Here is an 18,215-nt window from a genome sequence, read left to right as displayed (position 1 = left end):
ACCGGGTGGATTCTAGCCAGGGGCGGACCCACATTGGTGCCACCGGGGTCCCCGGACCCCAATCTTTTTTTAAAAAATAGTAGATTCGGTATATTAAATTGTATATGGACCCATAAATACAATTAGGTAGACACCATAGAAATAAAAAGAAAGCTGTTGTAGTGGTAAATCTCCCTCTTTTCCACCAAGAGGTCATGGGTTCAATCCTTGATAAGCCCATTTTTCTTATTTTTTTTTTAAATCTAGTTCAAACCTCACTTTAACTCGACCCGAACGAGGACCGACCCGAAAATGGACCCCATTGAAATAAAATCTTGGGTCCGCCACTGATTCTAGCGGTGACTGGTAAGTCCAATTTATAAGCGACCGAACCAATTTTAGCAAATACCCGGTACGGACCAAAATAGCGGTGACCCAATTTGTGGTGGCATTGCAAACGGATTAACCCTTGACGGTACGGTTGAAGTTTCACAAACACCCAATCATCCACCTCAAACTGGACATCCCGACGATGTTTATCGGCAGCCACCTTCATACGAGCTTGAGCCTTCGACAAGTTCGTCTTTAAGAGAGTCAGCACATTATCCCGTTCCAGCAACTGGTCTTCCAAAGTGACATTAGAAGTGGACCCCGTAAGTATCGAGTGAGAGAAGGAGGTTTTCGACCGTACACAATTTCAAACGGAGTCATCTAAGAAGAGGTTTGGTATGAAGTATTGTACCAAAACTCAGCCCACGGTAAGAATTGCAACCACTTTTGAGGGTGATCGGCTACGTAACAGCGGAGATACGTTTCCAAACATCGGTTGAGAGCTTCGGACTGCCCGTCCGTTTGAAGGTGATACGCGGTGCTGAACTTAAGTGCAGTACCATTTAGGCGATAGTTAAGGGAATACCATGGAGGCGAACAATATCATTAATGAAGGCGGTGGCAACTGTAAAACTATTGAAAGAAGATGGTAAGGCAATGAAGTGTCCATACTTGGACAACCGATCGACAACCACCATTATAACAGTTTTCCCATGCGAATTAGGTAAACACGTAATGAAATCAAGAGCAATATCCTCAAACACAGCCTGTGGAATAGGAAGCGGTTGCAGCAATCCACCCGGAGATAAGGAGGAAGGCTTAGTTTGTTGACAAACTTGGCACTGAGCGATAAACTCCCTGACTGTGGCCTTCATATTTTTCCAATAAAAAGTGGCAGCCAAACGCTGATATGTGCGAGTAACACCGGAATGGCCACCCAAGGTCGACGAGTGGAATTCCAAGAGAATCAGCCGCTGCAGGGAGTGGTTGTTCGGAACCAAAAACCGTCCCTTGAATAACAAAAAACCATCTTTAATAGTGTAGTAAGAAAGGGTATTGGGTTCCGTTTGAAAACGCTGCATCAGAGTGCAGTAAGCCGGGTCAGATTGTGCTGTCATATGTAATTCCTGTAAGAGTGTTGGAACAGGAGCTGAGATAGCTAATAATTGGCCAGAAGGTATACGAGACAGGGCATCGGCAGCCCCATTTTGTGCACCGGGGCGATAGACAATCTCAAAGTCAAAACCCAGAAGTTTACCCAACCATTTCTGTTGTTCAGGTGTCTAAATTACCTGACCTTGAAGTTGTTTAAGGGACTGTTGATCAGTGATGATAGTGAAACGATGACCCAATAAATATTGTCTCCATTTGGATATGGCTTGCGTAATCGCATACATTTCTCTATGATAAGTAGAAGCGTGCTGCATACGAGGGCAGAGCTTCTTACTAAAATAAGCGAGTGGGTGTTTGTCTTGTGATAACGCCCCAACACCGGTACCCGAAGCATCACTCTCCACGGTAAAGGGTTTTGAGAAATCCGGGAGTCGTAAAATAGGTGTGGAACTCAGGAGATTCTTTAATGTATTGAAGGCTTGTAAGGTGGAGTCGGTCCAGCAAAACGCGTCTTTTCGGAGAAGATTGGTTAAGGGCCCGACAATGGAAGCATAGTTTTTGATAAAACAACGGTAGTAGCCGGTAAGGCCCAAAAACCTGCGGACTTGTACATTTTGAGGAATCGGCCATTGTTGTAACGTGATAATTTTGTCGGGATCCACAGCCACACCCGAAGAAGAGATTATATGACCGAGATAAGCGACTTGAGGTTGACCGAAGACGCATTTGGATAGCTTAGCAACCAATTGGTTATCGAGTAATATTTGTAGGGTAACGGTGAGGTGATGTAAGTGGTCTGACCAAGATTTACTATAGATCAAAATGTCGTCGAAGAAAACTAAGATAAACCGACGAAGAAAGGGCCGAAACACGTCGTTCATAAGACGTTGAAATGTGGACGGGGCATTGGTAAGCCCAAAGGGCATAACCAAAAACTCGTAGTGCCCGTCATGGGTGCGAAAAGCGATTTTCATAGCATCACCGCTAGCAATACGAATTTGGTGATATCCCGCCAATAAATCTACTTTAGAAAAATAACGGGCCCCGTGTAACTCATCAAACAACTCATCCACCGATGGTATAGGAAATCGATCCCGTATCGTGATGGAATTCCACGCACGATAGTCAACACAAAATCGCCAAGTACCATCCTTCTTGCGGACCAATAATACCGGGGAAGAAAACGCACTCGTACTTGGACGAATAATCCCCTGTTGGAGCATCTCCTTAACCAACCGTTCAATTTCTTGTTTTTGAAAGTGAGGATATCGGTAAGGTCGAACAGTCACCGGTTTACTAGCTGGTAATAATTCAATGTGGCGATCTTGAGATCTGGTCGGTGGTAAGCCCATGGGTGGGTTAAAAACAGCGGAGAAGCTAGTCAAAATGTCTTGTAATTCAGAAGGGTAAGTAGGTGGGCTAGACTCCGGAGGTAGCAGACTTAAGTGGTATAATTGACCAATACCCTTTGAGTGAACCAATTTTCGAAACCCATGGAATTGTATCTCTTGAGCTGTAGGAACATCACCCTGCCATTTCACCTGTTGGTCCTGTAATGTGAATTCGAAAATTGACTTCGAATAATCGTGATAACCGGTCCAAGGGTCGCTAGCCAAGAAACTCCCAACACAATATCCCAACCTTGCAAGGGTAACACATAAAAATCTGCCACAACTGAATGCCCCTGTATAACAAGTTCCACAGCCTTAGCCAACCCGGAACACGGAAGGCGTTCGCCACTGCCAACCAACACAGAGAAGGGTTCGATTGATTCAATGGTGAGATTAAGGAAGTTAGCGATTCTCGTTTGCACAAAACAGTGGGTACTACCTCCATCTAACAATACCTGCACCTCTTTCCCCTGAACCAACCCGGTAAAACGTAACGTAGTAGATGAACAACCTCCCGACAAAGCATTATAAGAAATAGCCGATTGAGTTTTTACTTCGTCTAGTTGCAATTTTTCAGCTAATAATAAATCAGTACCTTCGGAAGATGGCGAAGTCGGTGAATCGCCCAAATCGGGTGGGTCGTCGTCAAAAAAGAGGAGTTGTGGAGCGGATTTACACTTGTGATCCCAAGTGTATTTCTCGTCACATAGAAAACACAAGCCCTGCGAGCGTTTCTGATCCATTTCTGCCGATGATAAGTGACGAAATCCAACCTTAGATGTGGACGTAGTGGCTGGTTTAGGTGAAACTGGAGAAGGGGGCGGAAGAGCTATCGGGGTTGATTTGGGTGTAGGTAATAAGGGTTTTGAAGATCCAAGAGAAACCCGACCCGAACCCTTTTCAAATTGGATCCGTCGTTCATGCAACTGGGCCTTATCCATTGCATCTTCAAGAGTGACCGGCCCATGACAAATAACGGATTGTTTGATATCTGACCGGAGACCCGATATCCAACAACTAATCAGAAATTCCTCCGGAAGAGGCATAGTGCGGTCGGAAATCGCCTCAAATTTGGAACGATAATCAGCAACAGTGGAGTTTTGATACAGTTTAGCAAGCAAACCTTCAGGTTCTTCGAACTCAGCCGATCTGAATCGCTTCAAGAGAGCCGCCGTGAAACCTTCCCAATTCGTGACCCGGTGATGTCGACGTAACCAATCATACCAATCGGCAGCATCATCATCAAGGTAAAACGAAGAGAGGGTCAGTCGGTCGAGCTCCGGAATCTCGTAAAACTCGAAATAACGGCTCGCCTGAGCAAGCCATCGTTCCGGATTCTCGTCGTTAAATCTCGCTAAATACACCGGAGCCGGTTTGTGTTTGCCCATAATACTCGATCCGTCACCATCTGGATCAGTGGAAGCCTTATAAAACGACGGTTTCTTCGAATGACTGGTGCCGGTATCAGAACGCTTGATCAATTCATTAATAGACTGTTGCAGAGAAGCAATTGCGGTAACCACACCATCTAATTCTTGTCTCATAGCTTGCTGGTCACTTTGCACATTACGGACTGTTTCTTCCAGCACCTTTGAACGAGTCCCCTATGCCATCTGATCAGAGGCTCAATGGAAAGCACCAATTGTAATGACTAAATATGAAACAGGGAAATTGATAGATGATTTCTATTGATAACTGAAGAATGGGGGATGGGAAGAATAGAATTACAGAAAGGAGATGAGAAAGGGAATATGATCTGAGATCTAACAAATTGCCTACCTCATGATCACACAATAATTATGTTAAATAGCCTGGATAACCAAATCTTTTAAACTTGTGCTGATGTGGCATTCATGACGAAATCGTTGTATTTCTCTGGCTTCCTTTGGTTTCTTTCACTTCTTCTGATTTGGGCCGGATCCATTGTTTGTTGGGCTGGTTTGTTGGGCTGGTCTGTTGGGCTCATAACAATTGAGTTCGACTCTCAATGAAAGCACCAATTGTAATGACTAAATATGAAACAGGGAAATTGATAGATGATTTCTATTGATAACTGAAGAATGGGGGATGGGAAGAATAGAATTACAGAAAGGAGATGAGAAAGGGAATACGATCTGAGATCTAACAAATTGCCTACCTCATGATCACACAATAATTATGTTAAATAGTCTGAATAACCAAATATGTTAAACTTGTGCTGACGTGGCATTCATGACGAAATCGTTGTATTTCTCTGGCTTCCTTTGGTTTCTTTCACTTCTTCTGATTTAGGCCGGATCCATTGTTTGTTGGGCTGGTCTGTTGGGTTGGTCTGTTGGGCTCATAACAAATTCGATCCTCTCAAGATAGGGATTTTTTGAAACAGGCTGCCACCGCTGGCAGCAGACCAGACTCCTCAGCGATGTGGGTTAGAATATAAGTTAAGGGAAGGGATAAGATGTAAACGTGTACTCGACGAGGAAGGCGCCAATGAGTTGTGCAGGTTCGTGTATGAACTGTGAAGACCAGGTTCGTGCTTTCAACTACGGTCGTTGACAACTGCGTTCCTAAGACATCGACGTTCGCTTAATGTTAATGTTTCTTTTTTACTTTGAAGTTGCAGAATCAAGTCGTGCCTCAAAGAGGACACGTGAAGAATGATGACACAGGGAACCGCTTTTCGGAGGGCTACAACCTAGGAACATTATGCAGCCGAAACTAACAAAATTCGGAACGCCTATCGCCGCCGTGTACAGAAATGTACAATTAGGAAACCTCTTTTCTACCACTTATCTTCCTAATGCAACTGGTGTTAGTAAGATACGTTGTTTACCAATTGATGCAACAATATTTTGTATACACTATAGGCAATGTGAATACAAGAACGTAGTGTCATGAGCTTTAGGCTATCAGCCACTATGATATATATAATCGATCCCCGGGTAGGCAATGTATATACAAGAATGTAATGTCACAAGCATCGGGCTTTCATCCATTGTGATACATATATGACCAATCCCCGCCGCATCGCGACGGGTGATAAATCACAACAACAACAACATAGTTCCTTTGTATGTGTTATATATCTATTATCTCATTATCACACTATTTATGTCTGAAAAATAATAATGATTTCATTAATATATTTGATGATAATTATTTTTTTGAACGGCAAGGAACGACGTGCCAACCGTGACACCCGGCATTGTGGTCAAGGTCAATTACTCGAACGCCGCTAGTCCATTGGCTCTCCTAGATGCGCGGAAACCTGACCTCCACCCGCTCGAAGGCACGGCAGTGGAATAATCGGTAAAACCCCGCCTCCCATCCAAGACGAACCGGCGCCACCCGTATTCGCCCTTCATCTGGATGCCGCAGAAAATAATGGGGGAGAGTCGGAGTCGAATCTGGGTGGGCTAGAAGGAACACTAAGTCTTTCCCCAACTACAATGCATTTGTTGATAATTATATCAGGTACTTGACTTCAAACTAAACACATATTAATCTCATACAATGGTGAATATAACATTTTCCAAAGTGTTTTGAAACAAAAGCATGAAGATCCGGAAAATTCAACAATGAATGTGCATGGAAACTTGGAAGTCAAAATCTCTGAAAACACTTCTGATTTGGAGAAAGACATGTAGCATGAAGAAAAAGATAAGCTAAGAAAATGACTTATACCAACCCCACAATCCTTTTTAATTGCGTCTTTTCACTCTCAATACACACAAGCTTAAAATACTTATAAAACTTGTGTCATCAATGTAATTATCTTCCTGGCAGGGATGGTCAAACATGGAGCAGTGTACAACTTCTAAGGCTCATGGTACAAGTATTAACCATTTTAGTTACACTTGAGAGATTTGGTAACAAAACAATAATTGAATTAAACATTTGACTTTATTGATGATTTTCAAAATGTTTGATTGTTACTAAAACAAGAAGTGTAAAACAGACATTAAAACATGAAGTGCTTAGTGACATTCAAAGCACATAAAAATGCCATTTTCAACTTTTCAGCCACCACATATATTGACTATTATGGCACATATGTTCTAACAGTAAACGTAGATATACAACACTTAAAATGATTGTGGAATGTGATTTATTTCCTATGTTTAACAAAAGATATGGCAAGCATGCTTTTTCCAAGTTTTAATCAAGCATATACATTGACGATATTAACTCAAAGACGAATATAATCCATGCTCAACCATTTTGCACATTAATAACTCAAAAACAATAAAAAACTAGACGAAGAAAGTGTTTACTGGAGGGTTCTTTGAGACCCATACCAAATAGATAAGCATGAAATGTAAGATTAAATATATTACGTATTGGTATTTAATCTATAGTCATCATAATCATTTACATTATAGAGATCAAAATATATTAGAACCTATTAAATAATTAGTTGGTAATTGTTGATGGACCATATTACCTTTATTAACTAATTAGGGTTTCCTCCTGGGTGCTTATATAAGGAGACTTATGTGGAGGTTAAGGGGTTACACAGTTACACAATCAGACATCCCATTAGCCATAACATCATAATGCTCGACCTCCTCTCCTACAACCGATACCCTTTTCGGTTTTCTTAGCCACCATCATTAGATTGCACCCTAAGGAGGAACCAGACCAAAACTGACAACTATGTCAAACACTATTGCTGCATCTACATCTGGATTCTCTTCTGGCCTGTACTGATGCAATCAAAGGTATGTTTTTCATGTTTTCCTTCATGTATAAACAGAACTGAACCAACATGTGGTATCAGAGCATATGTTGATTAGTCAGTTCTGTTTTCGTATCCATAATTCTGGGATTGAAACTTGGAAAACGGAATTTTGAAACCTTATGAATCATAACAGCCGGTTTCGAGTCGGCCTTGTCCACTCGAGATCATTGTTTTCGGATAAAAGCTTAATCATATGTTTATTCGAAATTAACTGGTTTATGTTTTAGCCGAAATCTGTTTAGAAAATTATTAATTTTCAGGTTTCGGGTTCCAGAATTTTATGTTTTACTTTTTTTAGGGTTCATCATTTGTTCTTAGAAAATTCGAAAATTCTATTATGTTTTGGAATATGATTCGGATTATTAAGTGTTTTTCCTGTTTTGATCTGTTTTGTCCTCTAAAGATTTCGAAAAACTGTTATTAGATAAACAGATTATGATTTTGAAATATTTGATAAAATTAAATCTTTATTAAAACAGGAAACACTATCATAAAATCCCTTAGATTTCGAATTTTCGGTTATGATATCACAATTAACAGCTGTTGACGAGGTTGCTACTCGCAACCATGAGGTTGCTACTCGAGACCATGAGGTTGCTACTCGAGACCATGAGGTTGCTACTCGAGACCATGAGGTTGCTACTCGCAACCATAACGTCATTAGTCGAGACCGTAGTTGCGACTCGCAACCATAACGTCATTAGTCGAGACCGTAGTTGCGACTCGCAACCATAACATCATTACTCGAAATCGTGGTTACGACTCGAAATCTCATTATTTTAAGCTGTTTAAATGTGAACTAAAGAATCTTTATTACATATCTAACGGGTGGTTTGCTATTAAATGATTGGTTTTTGTAATTATTTAGTTAATTAATGAGGATCAAATAATGTTTTACAAAACCAAAAATGGCTTTACTTGAATGAGTTTTTGATATATCATTTCTGGCCAAAGCTGACTTGATACATCTACTTATCGTTCAAGTATTACGAAAGCTATGTTAAGTGTGCATCATAAGCATGAATGTTTTAATATCTGGCCAAAGCTGATTTAATTCCTTCATAGATGGCATACTTAACAAGTGCGTAACTAAAGTGATTGTCTCAATTTCTGGCCAAAGCTGATTTGTTACAACCACTTTGCACACATGCTTAAATGATTACACTTCTGGCCAAAGCTGTTTTGTCTTCGTTTAAGTAGAACTTTAAGTAGTCTATTATTTTGATGTTAGTAATAGACGTATCACAATCTCTTCACATAATGATCCTTATATTAATGATCCTCAATTAATTTTTTGTGATCATTTTGTCTGCCTTATTCTTAGTACCCATAATTTTACTCACTATAATTTTCTTCTAAAAATCTCATCCACTCTAATTCCTAAACCTAAAATGTTTGCTTTATTTAAAGTTTCTATAAGAATTAGCTCTTAAATTAAATACTTGATTATCTCTTAAGACACGATAACCCTATTGCTCTCTTCTGATAAGGCACTACAGAAGAAAAGTAGAGCGTGATGATTAGGATAAATCGAACATGATGTCTCTTATGATAATCAAGAACTCTCTTACATAATTGCTATCACTAAAGTTATTCCAGATTAAGTTTTCCTAAGACTAATCTATAATTCTGGAATAATCACAAGAACTCCTAAGGTGCATGTCTTCGTTTAAAATTATAAATTATAAGGTTAAGTGGTATATGTGAATATATTATAATGTACAATACCATGACCCATAAAGTTAAGGGCTTACGCATGGAAATAAGTACATTTTCCAGTACATTACATACTAAGTTTTCATTTGTACAATTTGATGCATTATAAATCAGCTATAACACTCAAAAGTACCAAAGTATAACGAGTGTGTTGATAAGCAACATATGTACATAGAAATAAATGTTTGAAACTGGAAAATAAGATGTTATTCACCTTACAACCACTAAAACCTTAAGAGAGGATTGTTCTAAGGTCCATAGACAAATTACAAGTGCTAATCCCAACGTTAAGGTTCTTCAAGGGAAAATCTCATTGCATAATTATGTCATTAGACTAGGCATAAGCAACGAGACTATCCATTATTCTAAAGAACAGTTGGATAAATTAATTAGATAGTAACTTCCTAATGATATTTAAGTCTGATAATTTTAATATTCCAATTAACACATGATTAGTTGATTCTAGTTCCATACGTTTCCTTACCAGAACTCGACAAATAACTAACATGAGAGTTAGTGACAAAATTAAAATGTTAAGACTATAAGAACCATAATGAACAGTCTTCCAACAACGCTTTTCGATACCTTATATATTCTGAAGATTAATCAGAATATAGTATCATAATTAAGCAATGTTATGAAGGTTGTGAGGTTTGCATAGTCAACATAAAGTCACACTTATCTTAAACTCTCCTCTTATTTGTTCTAAATATCTGGATAGAAACATTACTAAGATGAAACTAGATGATACCTTACTTTTTCACAACTTTTGTCATCATGCAAATGAGAATTTGACAAAAGGAAAATGAGACTTACAAATTTCATCCATTAGAACCAAAATTCATGAGAAATCATGACATGGTTAATGAGGATGATTATTCATCTAATCTCATTTTAAGTGATTTTAAATCATGACGTTAAAGCCCTAAAATATGACTTGGCTTGAGGAATAAGCATAGGTCCATCATAAGTCATTCATTGACATTCGTGGAACTTATTCCAAATGGAATATTCAGACATAATTCATTTATCATTTAACAGACTATCAACTTGTATCTAAATTTTGTCACATATGGCCCACGGTCTTAGAAGAAATTTATTCATACATATACTTTATAATATTTCTATTAAATATGTCCCTAAGTTTCTTATGACATCTGGACGTTAAAGAAATCAAATAAAGTCTAACGTATATGTGATAGGTTCCCACGTCACGTAGCTCATTGAAACTTCTCTTGTAGCATTCTAGAGATATTAAAGATCAGTGGGAGCATTAAGTGTCTTAATAATAACCTGCAATAGTTGCAAGAGGTGGGGGAGTGAAAATTTTAAATTTACACCTCTTGTACAAGACATCGCTCCATCACGACACTGTTCTATCAAACCTTATCTCCTTAAATCTAATGCTACTCTTACAAAAGTTTCATTGTTGCTTAATTGTGGGCACACTTAGATTTCTTACCTAAACTAACATAATCCTCAACAAGAGAAACTACAACAACTAACGTCATTAACTTGTTTCTCTATTAGAATTTGTTGGTCGTTACATATTGACTCTACGCATGCTGAGTTCCTAAAGATTTCTAAGGTCAGTAGGAGCAGTCAAAGTCCTTATCATGACTTGCAAGGAATACAAGAGGCGGGGGGAAGAGTGTCATTAAATTTCACTCCGAATTTAACTCCGATTACACCTCTTGTATACCATACTGCACCAACCCTTACAACTTAGAATGAAAATGATAGCAACCTAACCAAGAGCTAATCCATAAAACTGAAACTTCTAATAAACCCAATAATCAACTCAGGAGGTCATCTAGGTTTAAAAGCCTACTAACTTTGATGATTACATAACCTCCCTAATTGAAGTTGAAATGGATTTTGGAAAAGTTTACTAATCCTATCTCTTCAAATTAAGCCATTAGTGTCAATCAATCCTCTGAATGAAATAAAACTGTTTTCTAGTAAAACTGATTTTTTGTATTCTTATAACGTTTGGGATTTGATTGAATTATCTAAGAGTGTTCATAACTAAATCAAATCCTAATATAAGCGTTAAGACACAAAGGGGCATGATTGGTTGTCAAAGGTTATACTCAGGAAGAGATAAATTATTAAAGAATCTTTATTACATATCTAACAAAAGATTTCTTTGAGGATCATCATTGTTCTAGTAGCTTATAATAGTTTTAAGCTACATTAGATGAACATTAAAACGATTTTCCCTAACAAATGGCTGACACACTTACATGTTCATTAGATAACAACCTAAAGTTTCAAACTGAAGGTTAAAGAACACTTTATTTGTAAGCCAATAAAATCCATGTATGGGTTAATGCAAACATCATAATGTGATGAAAAGCTAACGTAATTATTTTCATCAAGAATCAAGTGGATTAATGTACCTACCTCAAAATGAGTGGGAGCAACTAAAATAAACTTGTCTATATAGATGACATTCTTTTGACAAGTATATGTTACATAAGTCAAAGCATTGTTAACACAAACTTTGATATAATAGATCTCAGAGATGTCTCTTATGTAATAGATATCATAACGTACCGAGATAGACCCAATGGGACAATAGTTTCGTTCTATAAGTTTAACGTTAAATGGGTCCTTACATATGCAACAAAATACTGCTCTCCTTTAGAGGATAATAGGCTAAATGAGATTATTTCCTTACGCTTCATTAATTGGAAGCCTTATGTAAATTTAAGTCTATACTTGTTTAGATATTACTCACATTGCAACACACTAGATATGTCTAGATTAATGTGTAGCATCTAATGGAGTATTACAATATCCTTAAAAGAAACGAGAGACTACAATTTAAAGAAGAAGTGAGAATTAAAACCGATTTATTACTCTAACTTTGAGATATTCAAAGATGATAAAATGTAATTTTGGGTATATCTTTATGTCAGCAGACAAAACCTATTTCATGGAGGAGTCATAATGCACTGATATAAACAACCTAAGTTATAACGACATAATATAGTCACTAAATGTTGTTGGAAATTTATCAGTGGACTCATAAGTTTATTAACTCCATATAATTAATGTTTTGAAGAATTAGTGTGATAAAGTCAGCTACCATGACTCCTTGAACAGTAACAGTTCAAGAGGTGCTGCATTAAGTTTCGATACGCAATTAATTATTCGTTTATGAACAAGTTGAGGAAACTAAGTTTTGTATCGAATACATTCATGATATGCTTAAGGATCCTATAACTGAAGGGCTATTACCCATAAGTCTTATTAAGAGAGCTCATAGACGGGTATTAATTAATAGTCGTGCGCAATTGCATATCGTACTATGAATGACTAAGTATTAGTTAATTTTCCTCATCGGTTTGATTTTGTATGTCTCTAAGAATATGTCAAGCTAGCATAATGGCATATAGACAAATATAGTTACAAATCAAACAAAGGGCTTACGCGTATTTTGATCATAACGATTAGGTTTTAAATTAAGGCTATAGTATGATTAATGGGGGTCCTGAGTCGCATAATGATTCAACGGCTGTATTTTTCTGCTATAGTACTTGTTTAAAGCTAAAATGAGTGTTAACTCCTGATCAGGCTTATCTAACACTCATAGTAAATGATTACTCGGCTAAGTGGGAGAATGTAAGATTAAATATATTACGTATTGGTATTTAATCTATAGCCATCATAATCATTTACATTATAGAGATCAAAATATATTAGAACCTATTAAATAATTAGTTGGTAATTGTTGATGGACCATATTACCCTTATTAACTAATTAGGGTTTCCTCCTGGGTGCTTATATAAGGAGACTTATGTGGAGGTTAAGGGGTTACACAGTTACACAATCAGACATCCCATTAGCCATAACATCATAATGCTCGACCTCCTCTCCTACAACCGATACCCTTTTCGGTTTTCTTAGCCACCATCATTAGATTGCACCCTAAGGAGGAACCAGACCAAAACTGACAACTATGTCAAACACTATTGCTGCATCTACATCTGGATTCTCTTCTGGCCTGTACTGATGCAATCAAAGGTATGTTTTTCATGTTTTCCTTCATGTATAAACAGAACTGAACCAACATGAAAGTTTGACTTGATCGACATGTTTTAGGTAAGTTTCAGAACCAAAGCGAATTCTAACATTGAGGCCCTTTAACCCTTTGAGAAATGAAATTAATAACTTGCTAATGATCCTGATATTTCGAGATACATTAGTTGTTTTTATATATACACACAAGTAACAAACTCTTCAGATATCTTAAATGAATAATGAGGGTATATATAGAACATTAGAACAATGTACTTGAAGAAACACAAGTCTAATCCGCACGGGTTATCCAAATGCTCAACCGGGGGGAGGGTTATCTGATCTTCACGATCCCTGATTCTAAGATGATTCCTGCAAAACTAATAGAACCATGAGCTCGTTACGAGAAGGAGAGGTGGGGGCTTCTTCTTCGTAACCACTCTCCACTGTGAAAATAAGTAATTGTCCTTTCTAAAAAGAGAGCAAGTTAAGGGTGAAAATATTGAGAGCAAGCAGAATAGGATGCTTAAACCTTTGTAGAAGTGTGATACTTCTAGCTGAGAGGTTGGAGAAGATTGGAGAATGATTGGACGAGGTGTCGTTGTCAAGGAATATCCATTTGGTTCCCTATGTCAAGACACCTAGTGTCTGCAGAGGTGGGAGTATGTATGGACGCTGATTTACCACATGTCACTTTCAAGATGTAACTCTTGTCTCGTCTGTTGTGAGCCACTAGTGGAGGTCAAAGATAGGTGGACTGGCGTCTTGTGATTGACCACACGTCGCTCTTAGTTGAACTTTTTGTCCCCTGCATGATGGCGCATCATGGAGATCTTCTGGTACAGTGCCTGGCAAGCGGTGATTGGTTGCGCGTCACATTCACCTTGTAGTGCGTGTTCCTCCGTCTTGGCATAGTGTCGCACCCCCAGGAGTAGCTTGCGATGGCTTGTCATGACCAGTGAGCTGTTTTTTGGATTAGATATGAGCGTAGTCCTGGGCCCGCGGGAGGGGGGGTCCACGACCATATCTTATCAAGTCCACCTGTAACACCCCGAAAATATAAAAACTTTATATTAGAATTATAAAGTATAAATAAATGAGAATTTACTAACTAAGGAATTTTAACCTAGTTAGTTAATTGTCTAGAAATAACTTATAATAGGGTTAAAAGCTACCAAACTATATGTTGAACAAAGTGGAGGGGCCTAAGTTGTCAAAATTGAAACTTAATTTGTTAAAACAAATAAAAATAAACCAAACACCCCCAAAAGAGGTGTTTGGTCGATCAGAAGAAAGACCAGGTCGACCCCCAAGCTCCAATCCCTAAAATTCATTAAAACTCTCAAATTGAAGGTGTAAATCTGGTCCAAAACGAAATCCGAGCTTAGAATCGTGATCCTCGTCGCAAGAGGCTTATAAGGTATGTAAAATCTGATGAAATTTCTCAACTTGAAATTCTCATGATTTTGGAAAAATCTGAAATTAGATGTCGCATGTGTGTTATTTGGTTAGCTTAGGGATAATATAGTGTCTAGAAGTGAAACCTAGACAACTACATGTGAAATCATGTTCAAATTCAGAAATTCCATGAACACCTTGAAGGTGGGTTGTGGGTTTTACAAGATAATGATGAACATTAGGGTTTAGAATGATTATCCTAGTGTAATTTGATTATAGAAAGTGATTTCAGAAAAGTATGATGTTTAAATGCTATATGGGGGCTTTATAGATGTTAAGTTAGCTAATTAGCAAGCTATGAACTTGAATACAAAAGATATAAAAATTCTGCCTCTATAGTGTTTGTTGAAATGCCTCAAAGAAGGCTTGAAACTGAATTATTAAGTTAAAAACGCATAATTATGATGTATGACAAAATGCGCGTTATATATGTGAAACCAAGAGTTCTAAACATAAGGTGATTGAACTCTATAGGAAAGGAGGCCGGGGCATCTAGCGGGCAAACCGGTGTGGACGCACGTTTGAAGGGGTTGCTTTGAAGGTATGTAACTTGACCCGTTACATTAAGTAAATGTTGATGATTATAATATGTGTAGTTGAATTTTAGAATAAGGGTTGTTTTGAATTAAAGCGGTGATGTCGCTATATTGAATAATTGGTCAAAAATTTGGTTGGGACTCTTGGTAGTCGTCATATGGGAGGATTCCTTAGACGAGCCAAACGGGTCGAATAATCAAATAAAGCATGGATTTTGCTTCGTAATACGATTGATCTGTTTATTGTTATCGATTAAATACTGAAATATTAGAACACGATAAATTACTATGTTGGTTTGTTAAGATAAGAATTCGAGAAAAGAGTGTAGACAAAACAAACAAAAAGCCAAAACTCATATGTGAAGGATCTACCGTAAGTTACGGTGTCACCGTAACTTACGGTAGAGATTAGAAGGCTTACGGTGGGAGTCTACTGGTTTACGGTGGACCATTGTAGTAAATTGACCACCGTAACTTACGGTGGAACCGTAAGTTACGGTAGAGCCTGAATTATTGTAAAGTTTGTATAATTGTAAATATTCAAATTCACTTCGACCGTAATTTTGATCAAGTATTATTTCTAAGCATTCTAATACAAATGTTTATGTAAACATTTCAGTTTTAGGTACTCAAGGATTACGGATGACGATCAAGCAAACTTTTGAAGAACCGAACACATACTTTTGAAGCTTCCGCATAAATTGACTCGGTTTAAACAATGTTTATGTTGTAATTGTTGCTAAACAACTTTTGAAATGTTTAAATTAGTTAGTAGAAAACTAATGTTTGGTACTTTAATACTCTACTTTTGGATCTTATGGTATAAAATGATCGTAGAATTTACATATATCGTACATTTACATCAAATAAAAGATGGGTGTTACACCACCCCCATCAGAACAGTGTGTCTCCTGTGCCTGTGAGTTAGCGGGTGGAATTTGACTTTGGGTTTTTTTTTTCTGTAGATGATGCTTTGCGGGTGGTGACCTGCTTGTGGTACACAGTTGTGTTTTATCGTCCTTTGACTAAGGGTCAGTCTTTAAGCGGGTAGTGACCCGCCTCTGAGGGATGCGTGTATTTTTCCATCTCTTGGTGCAGATGTTTTCTTGCGGGTGGCCGGTGGGCATTCAAAATTTGAAAAGATTCTTTCCAGACAAGGGTTGGTGAGGATGATGTGATGTCTGACATTGTTATGGTGTATGATGCATGTCATGTCAAAGGTGTTTTTTTTTGCTTTTTACAAGCGTGTGGCGGCTACGCGCTCATTTGCGATGTCGTTCCGTTTTCCCGCATGATGGGAAATCTGCTGGTTGGCCCTTCTATGCACGTGGGTCTACACGTTTCCCTATCACATTAATGCAATGGGTATAAATAGGGGATGGTTTATCAGATTTCTCCACCATTTAAATTTCTTTCCATATTTTTCTCCTGAAAATTACTGAAGACCATCAAACTTTTCTTGATCATTTCCATATTTTTTTTCTGAAATCATGTATACAAGTCGATCCTGAACTCGAAATGGAAGCGAAGAAAGGGGTGTAAAGGGCTGACCCCTATTGCTGCTGAGATCCCAATTAAATGGAGTAACTAGGACATCGAAGCTATCGTGAATGAGCCGACTTTCAATTTGGAGTGGGAGGTTGAGTTTCCGATCGATAATATGACGGTGGCGGAGCCCCTGCCAGGGTAGATTGCCTTTATATTCAGAGTTTTTCATGATTGGAACTTCCGTCCACTGGTCCCGAAGTTCTTTTCTAGTTTGCTCGTGAAATACGACATGCATATTTCTTAACCTAACGCCATGTTCTTCTGTAAAGCTTATAGGATTACACCGATGTGCGAGATGTTTAACGTCTTCTACGAACTGGTCGTGCTTCCAGTTGGTTCTCGTTTGCTCAACGTGCTAGAGTGAAGGCGATAGGGTTAGACCCGTTGCGGAGTCTCCATGAATGGAGACAAGTTTTTCTATATCTGCGAAAGGAGTCATCCCTACCTATATGTCCTTCAGCGATCCAAAACTGAAGATTAGGAACTTTCGGGTGATTAAGTTTAAAGAGGCCCCATGGTATGAGACGTTGACACGTCAGCCTACACCAATGAAATTGATTAAGGAGCTTGCATTGGTGGTCATCGATTTGAGTCGAAACTAGAACAAGGCGAACAAGGTGCCCTATTATGACGTTCATGGCCATCGCAAGATTCTTTTTTCTTATGCCTTTTCTTCCTTGTGTTTATGTTTTCATGTTGCTGAAGAACTGTGTTTTGTAACTTCAAGCGTGTTTGGGACACTCATAAAGCCCGCGAGGGGGAAATTGGATTCACGTGATCTACATCCGGGCGAGAAGCCTTGATTGGATCAGACGAGTGATCAATTTTTATTCCTACGGCTAGAGGATCCTGTGAGCCAGCCTACCGCGATCTCATTTGCGCTCCATGTCTTAACAGTTGCGAAACCCTTTACCGTAGTGACACCTACGGGGTGATGCAATCTTGATCCTCTAGAGTGAGAAGTCTATTGCTTCATCCAGTGAGTTTCTGTCACCACCCCCCCCCCCCGCATTGGCTACACCTCCATGCCCGCGCATATCCGGACCCAACAGATACAAATGAATGAGGCCAAGGAAAAATTGGATGTCAAGAAAAGGTAGGTGCTTGGGCGGGCGGAGGAGCCTCAGGATTCCGAGGGAATGATAGACCTTGCTGCTTTGAAGCCTTCACACAAGAGGGTTAAGTTGTCAGACATGCTTGCTGATACCAAGTTATGTTTGCGTTCCTCTATAACTACCTTATTTAAGTGTTTTCCTTTTCTGAGATCATATTACTTGTGTAATACATATCAAGGTTAAAGAAAAAACGACGACATGGGATCTCGGTTTGGTGGGAATGTGAACCCGAAGATTACTGTCAAATTCACACCGCCGATAGCTAAGGACGTCTAATGTCCC

At 38.6% G+C, this 18,215-nt stretch overlaps 1 protein-coding gene across 1 annotated transcript; it reads right to left on the bottom strand.

Annotated features, from left to right (window-relative positions):
* Nucleotides 1-872: 872 nt before the first annotated feature.
* On the bottom strand, nucleotides 873-4,357 carry LOC110883615. Its single transcript, XM_022131337.1, has 3 exons — nucleotides 3,017-4,357; nucleotides 1,602-2,972; nucleotides 873-1,319 (listed from the first exon to the last, which is right to left on the bottom strand). The coding sequence occupies exons 1-3, from the start codon at nucleotides 4,355-4,357 to the stop codon at nucleotides 873-875; spliced, it is 3,159 nt and encodes a 1,052-aa protein (XP_021987029.1).
* Between the last annotated feature and the right edge of the window lie 13,858 nt (nucleotides 4,358-18,215).

Source organism: Helianthus annuus, chromosome 10, assembly GCF_002127325.2.
Source record: "Helianthus annuus cultivar XRQ/B chromosome 10, HanXRQr2.0-SUNRISE, whole genome shotgun sequence".
Classification (NCBI taxonomy): Eukaryota; Viridiplantae; Streptophyta; class Magnoliopsida; order Asterales; family Asteraceae; genus Helianthus; species Helianthus annuus.
The sequence above is the reverse complement of the archived record's forward strand: the minus strand, read 5'-3'. Positions and strand labels throughout refer to the sequence as shown.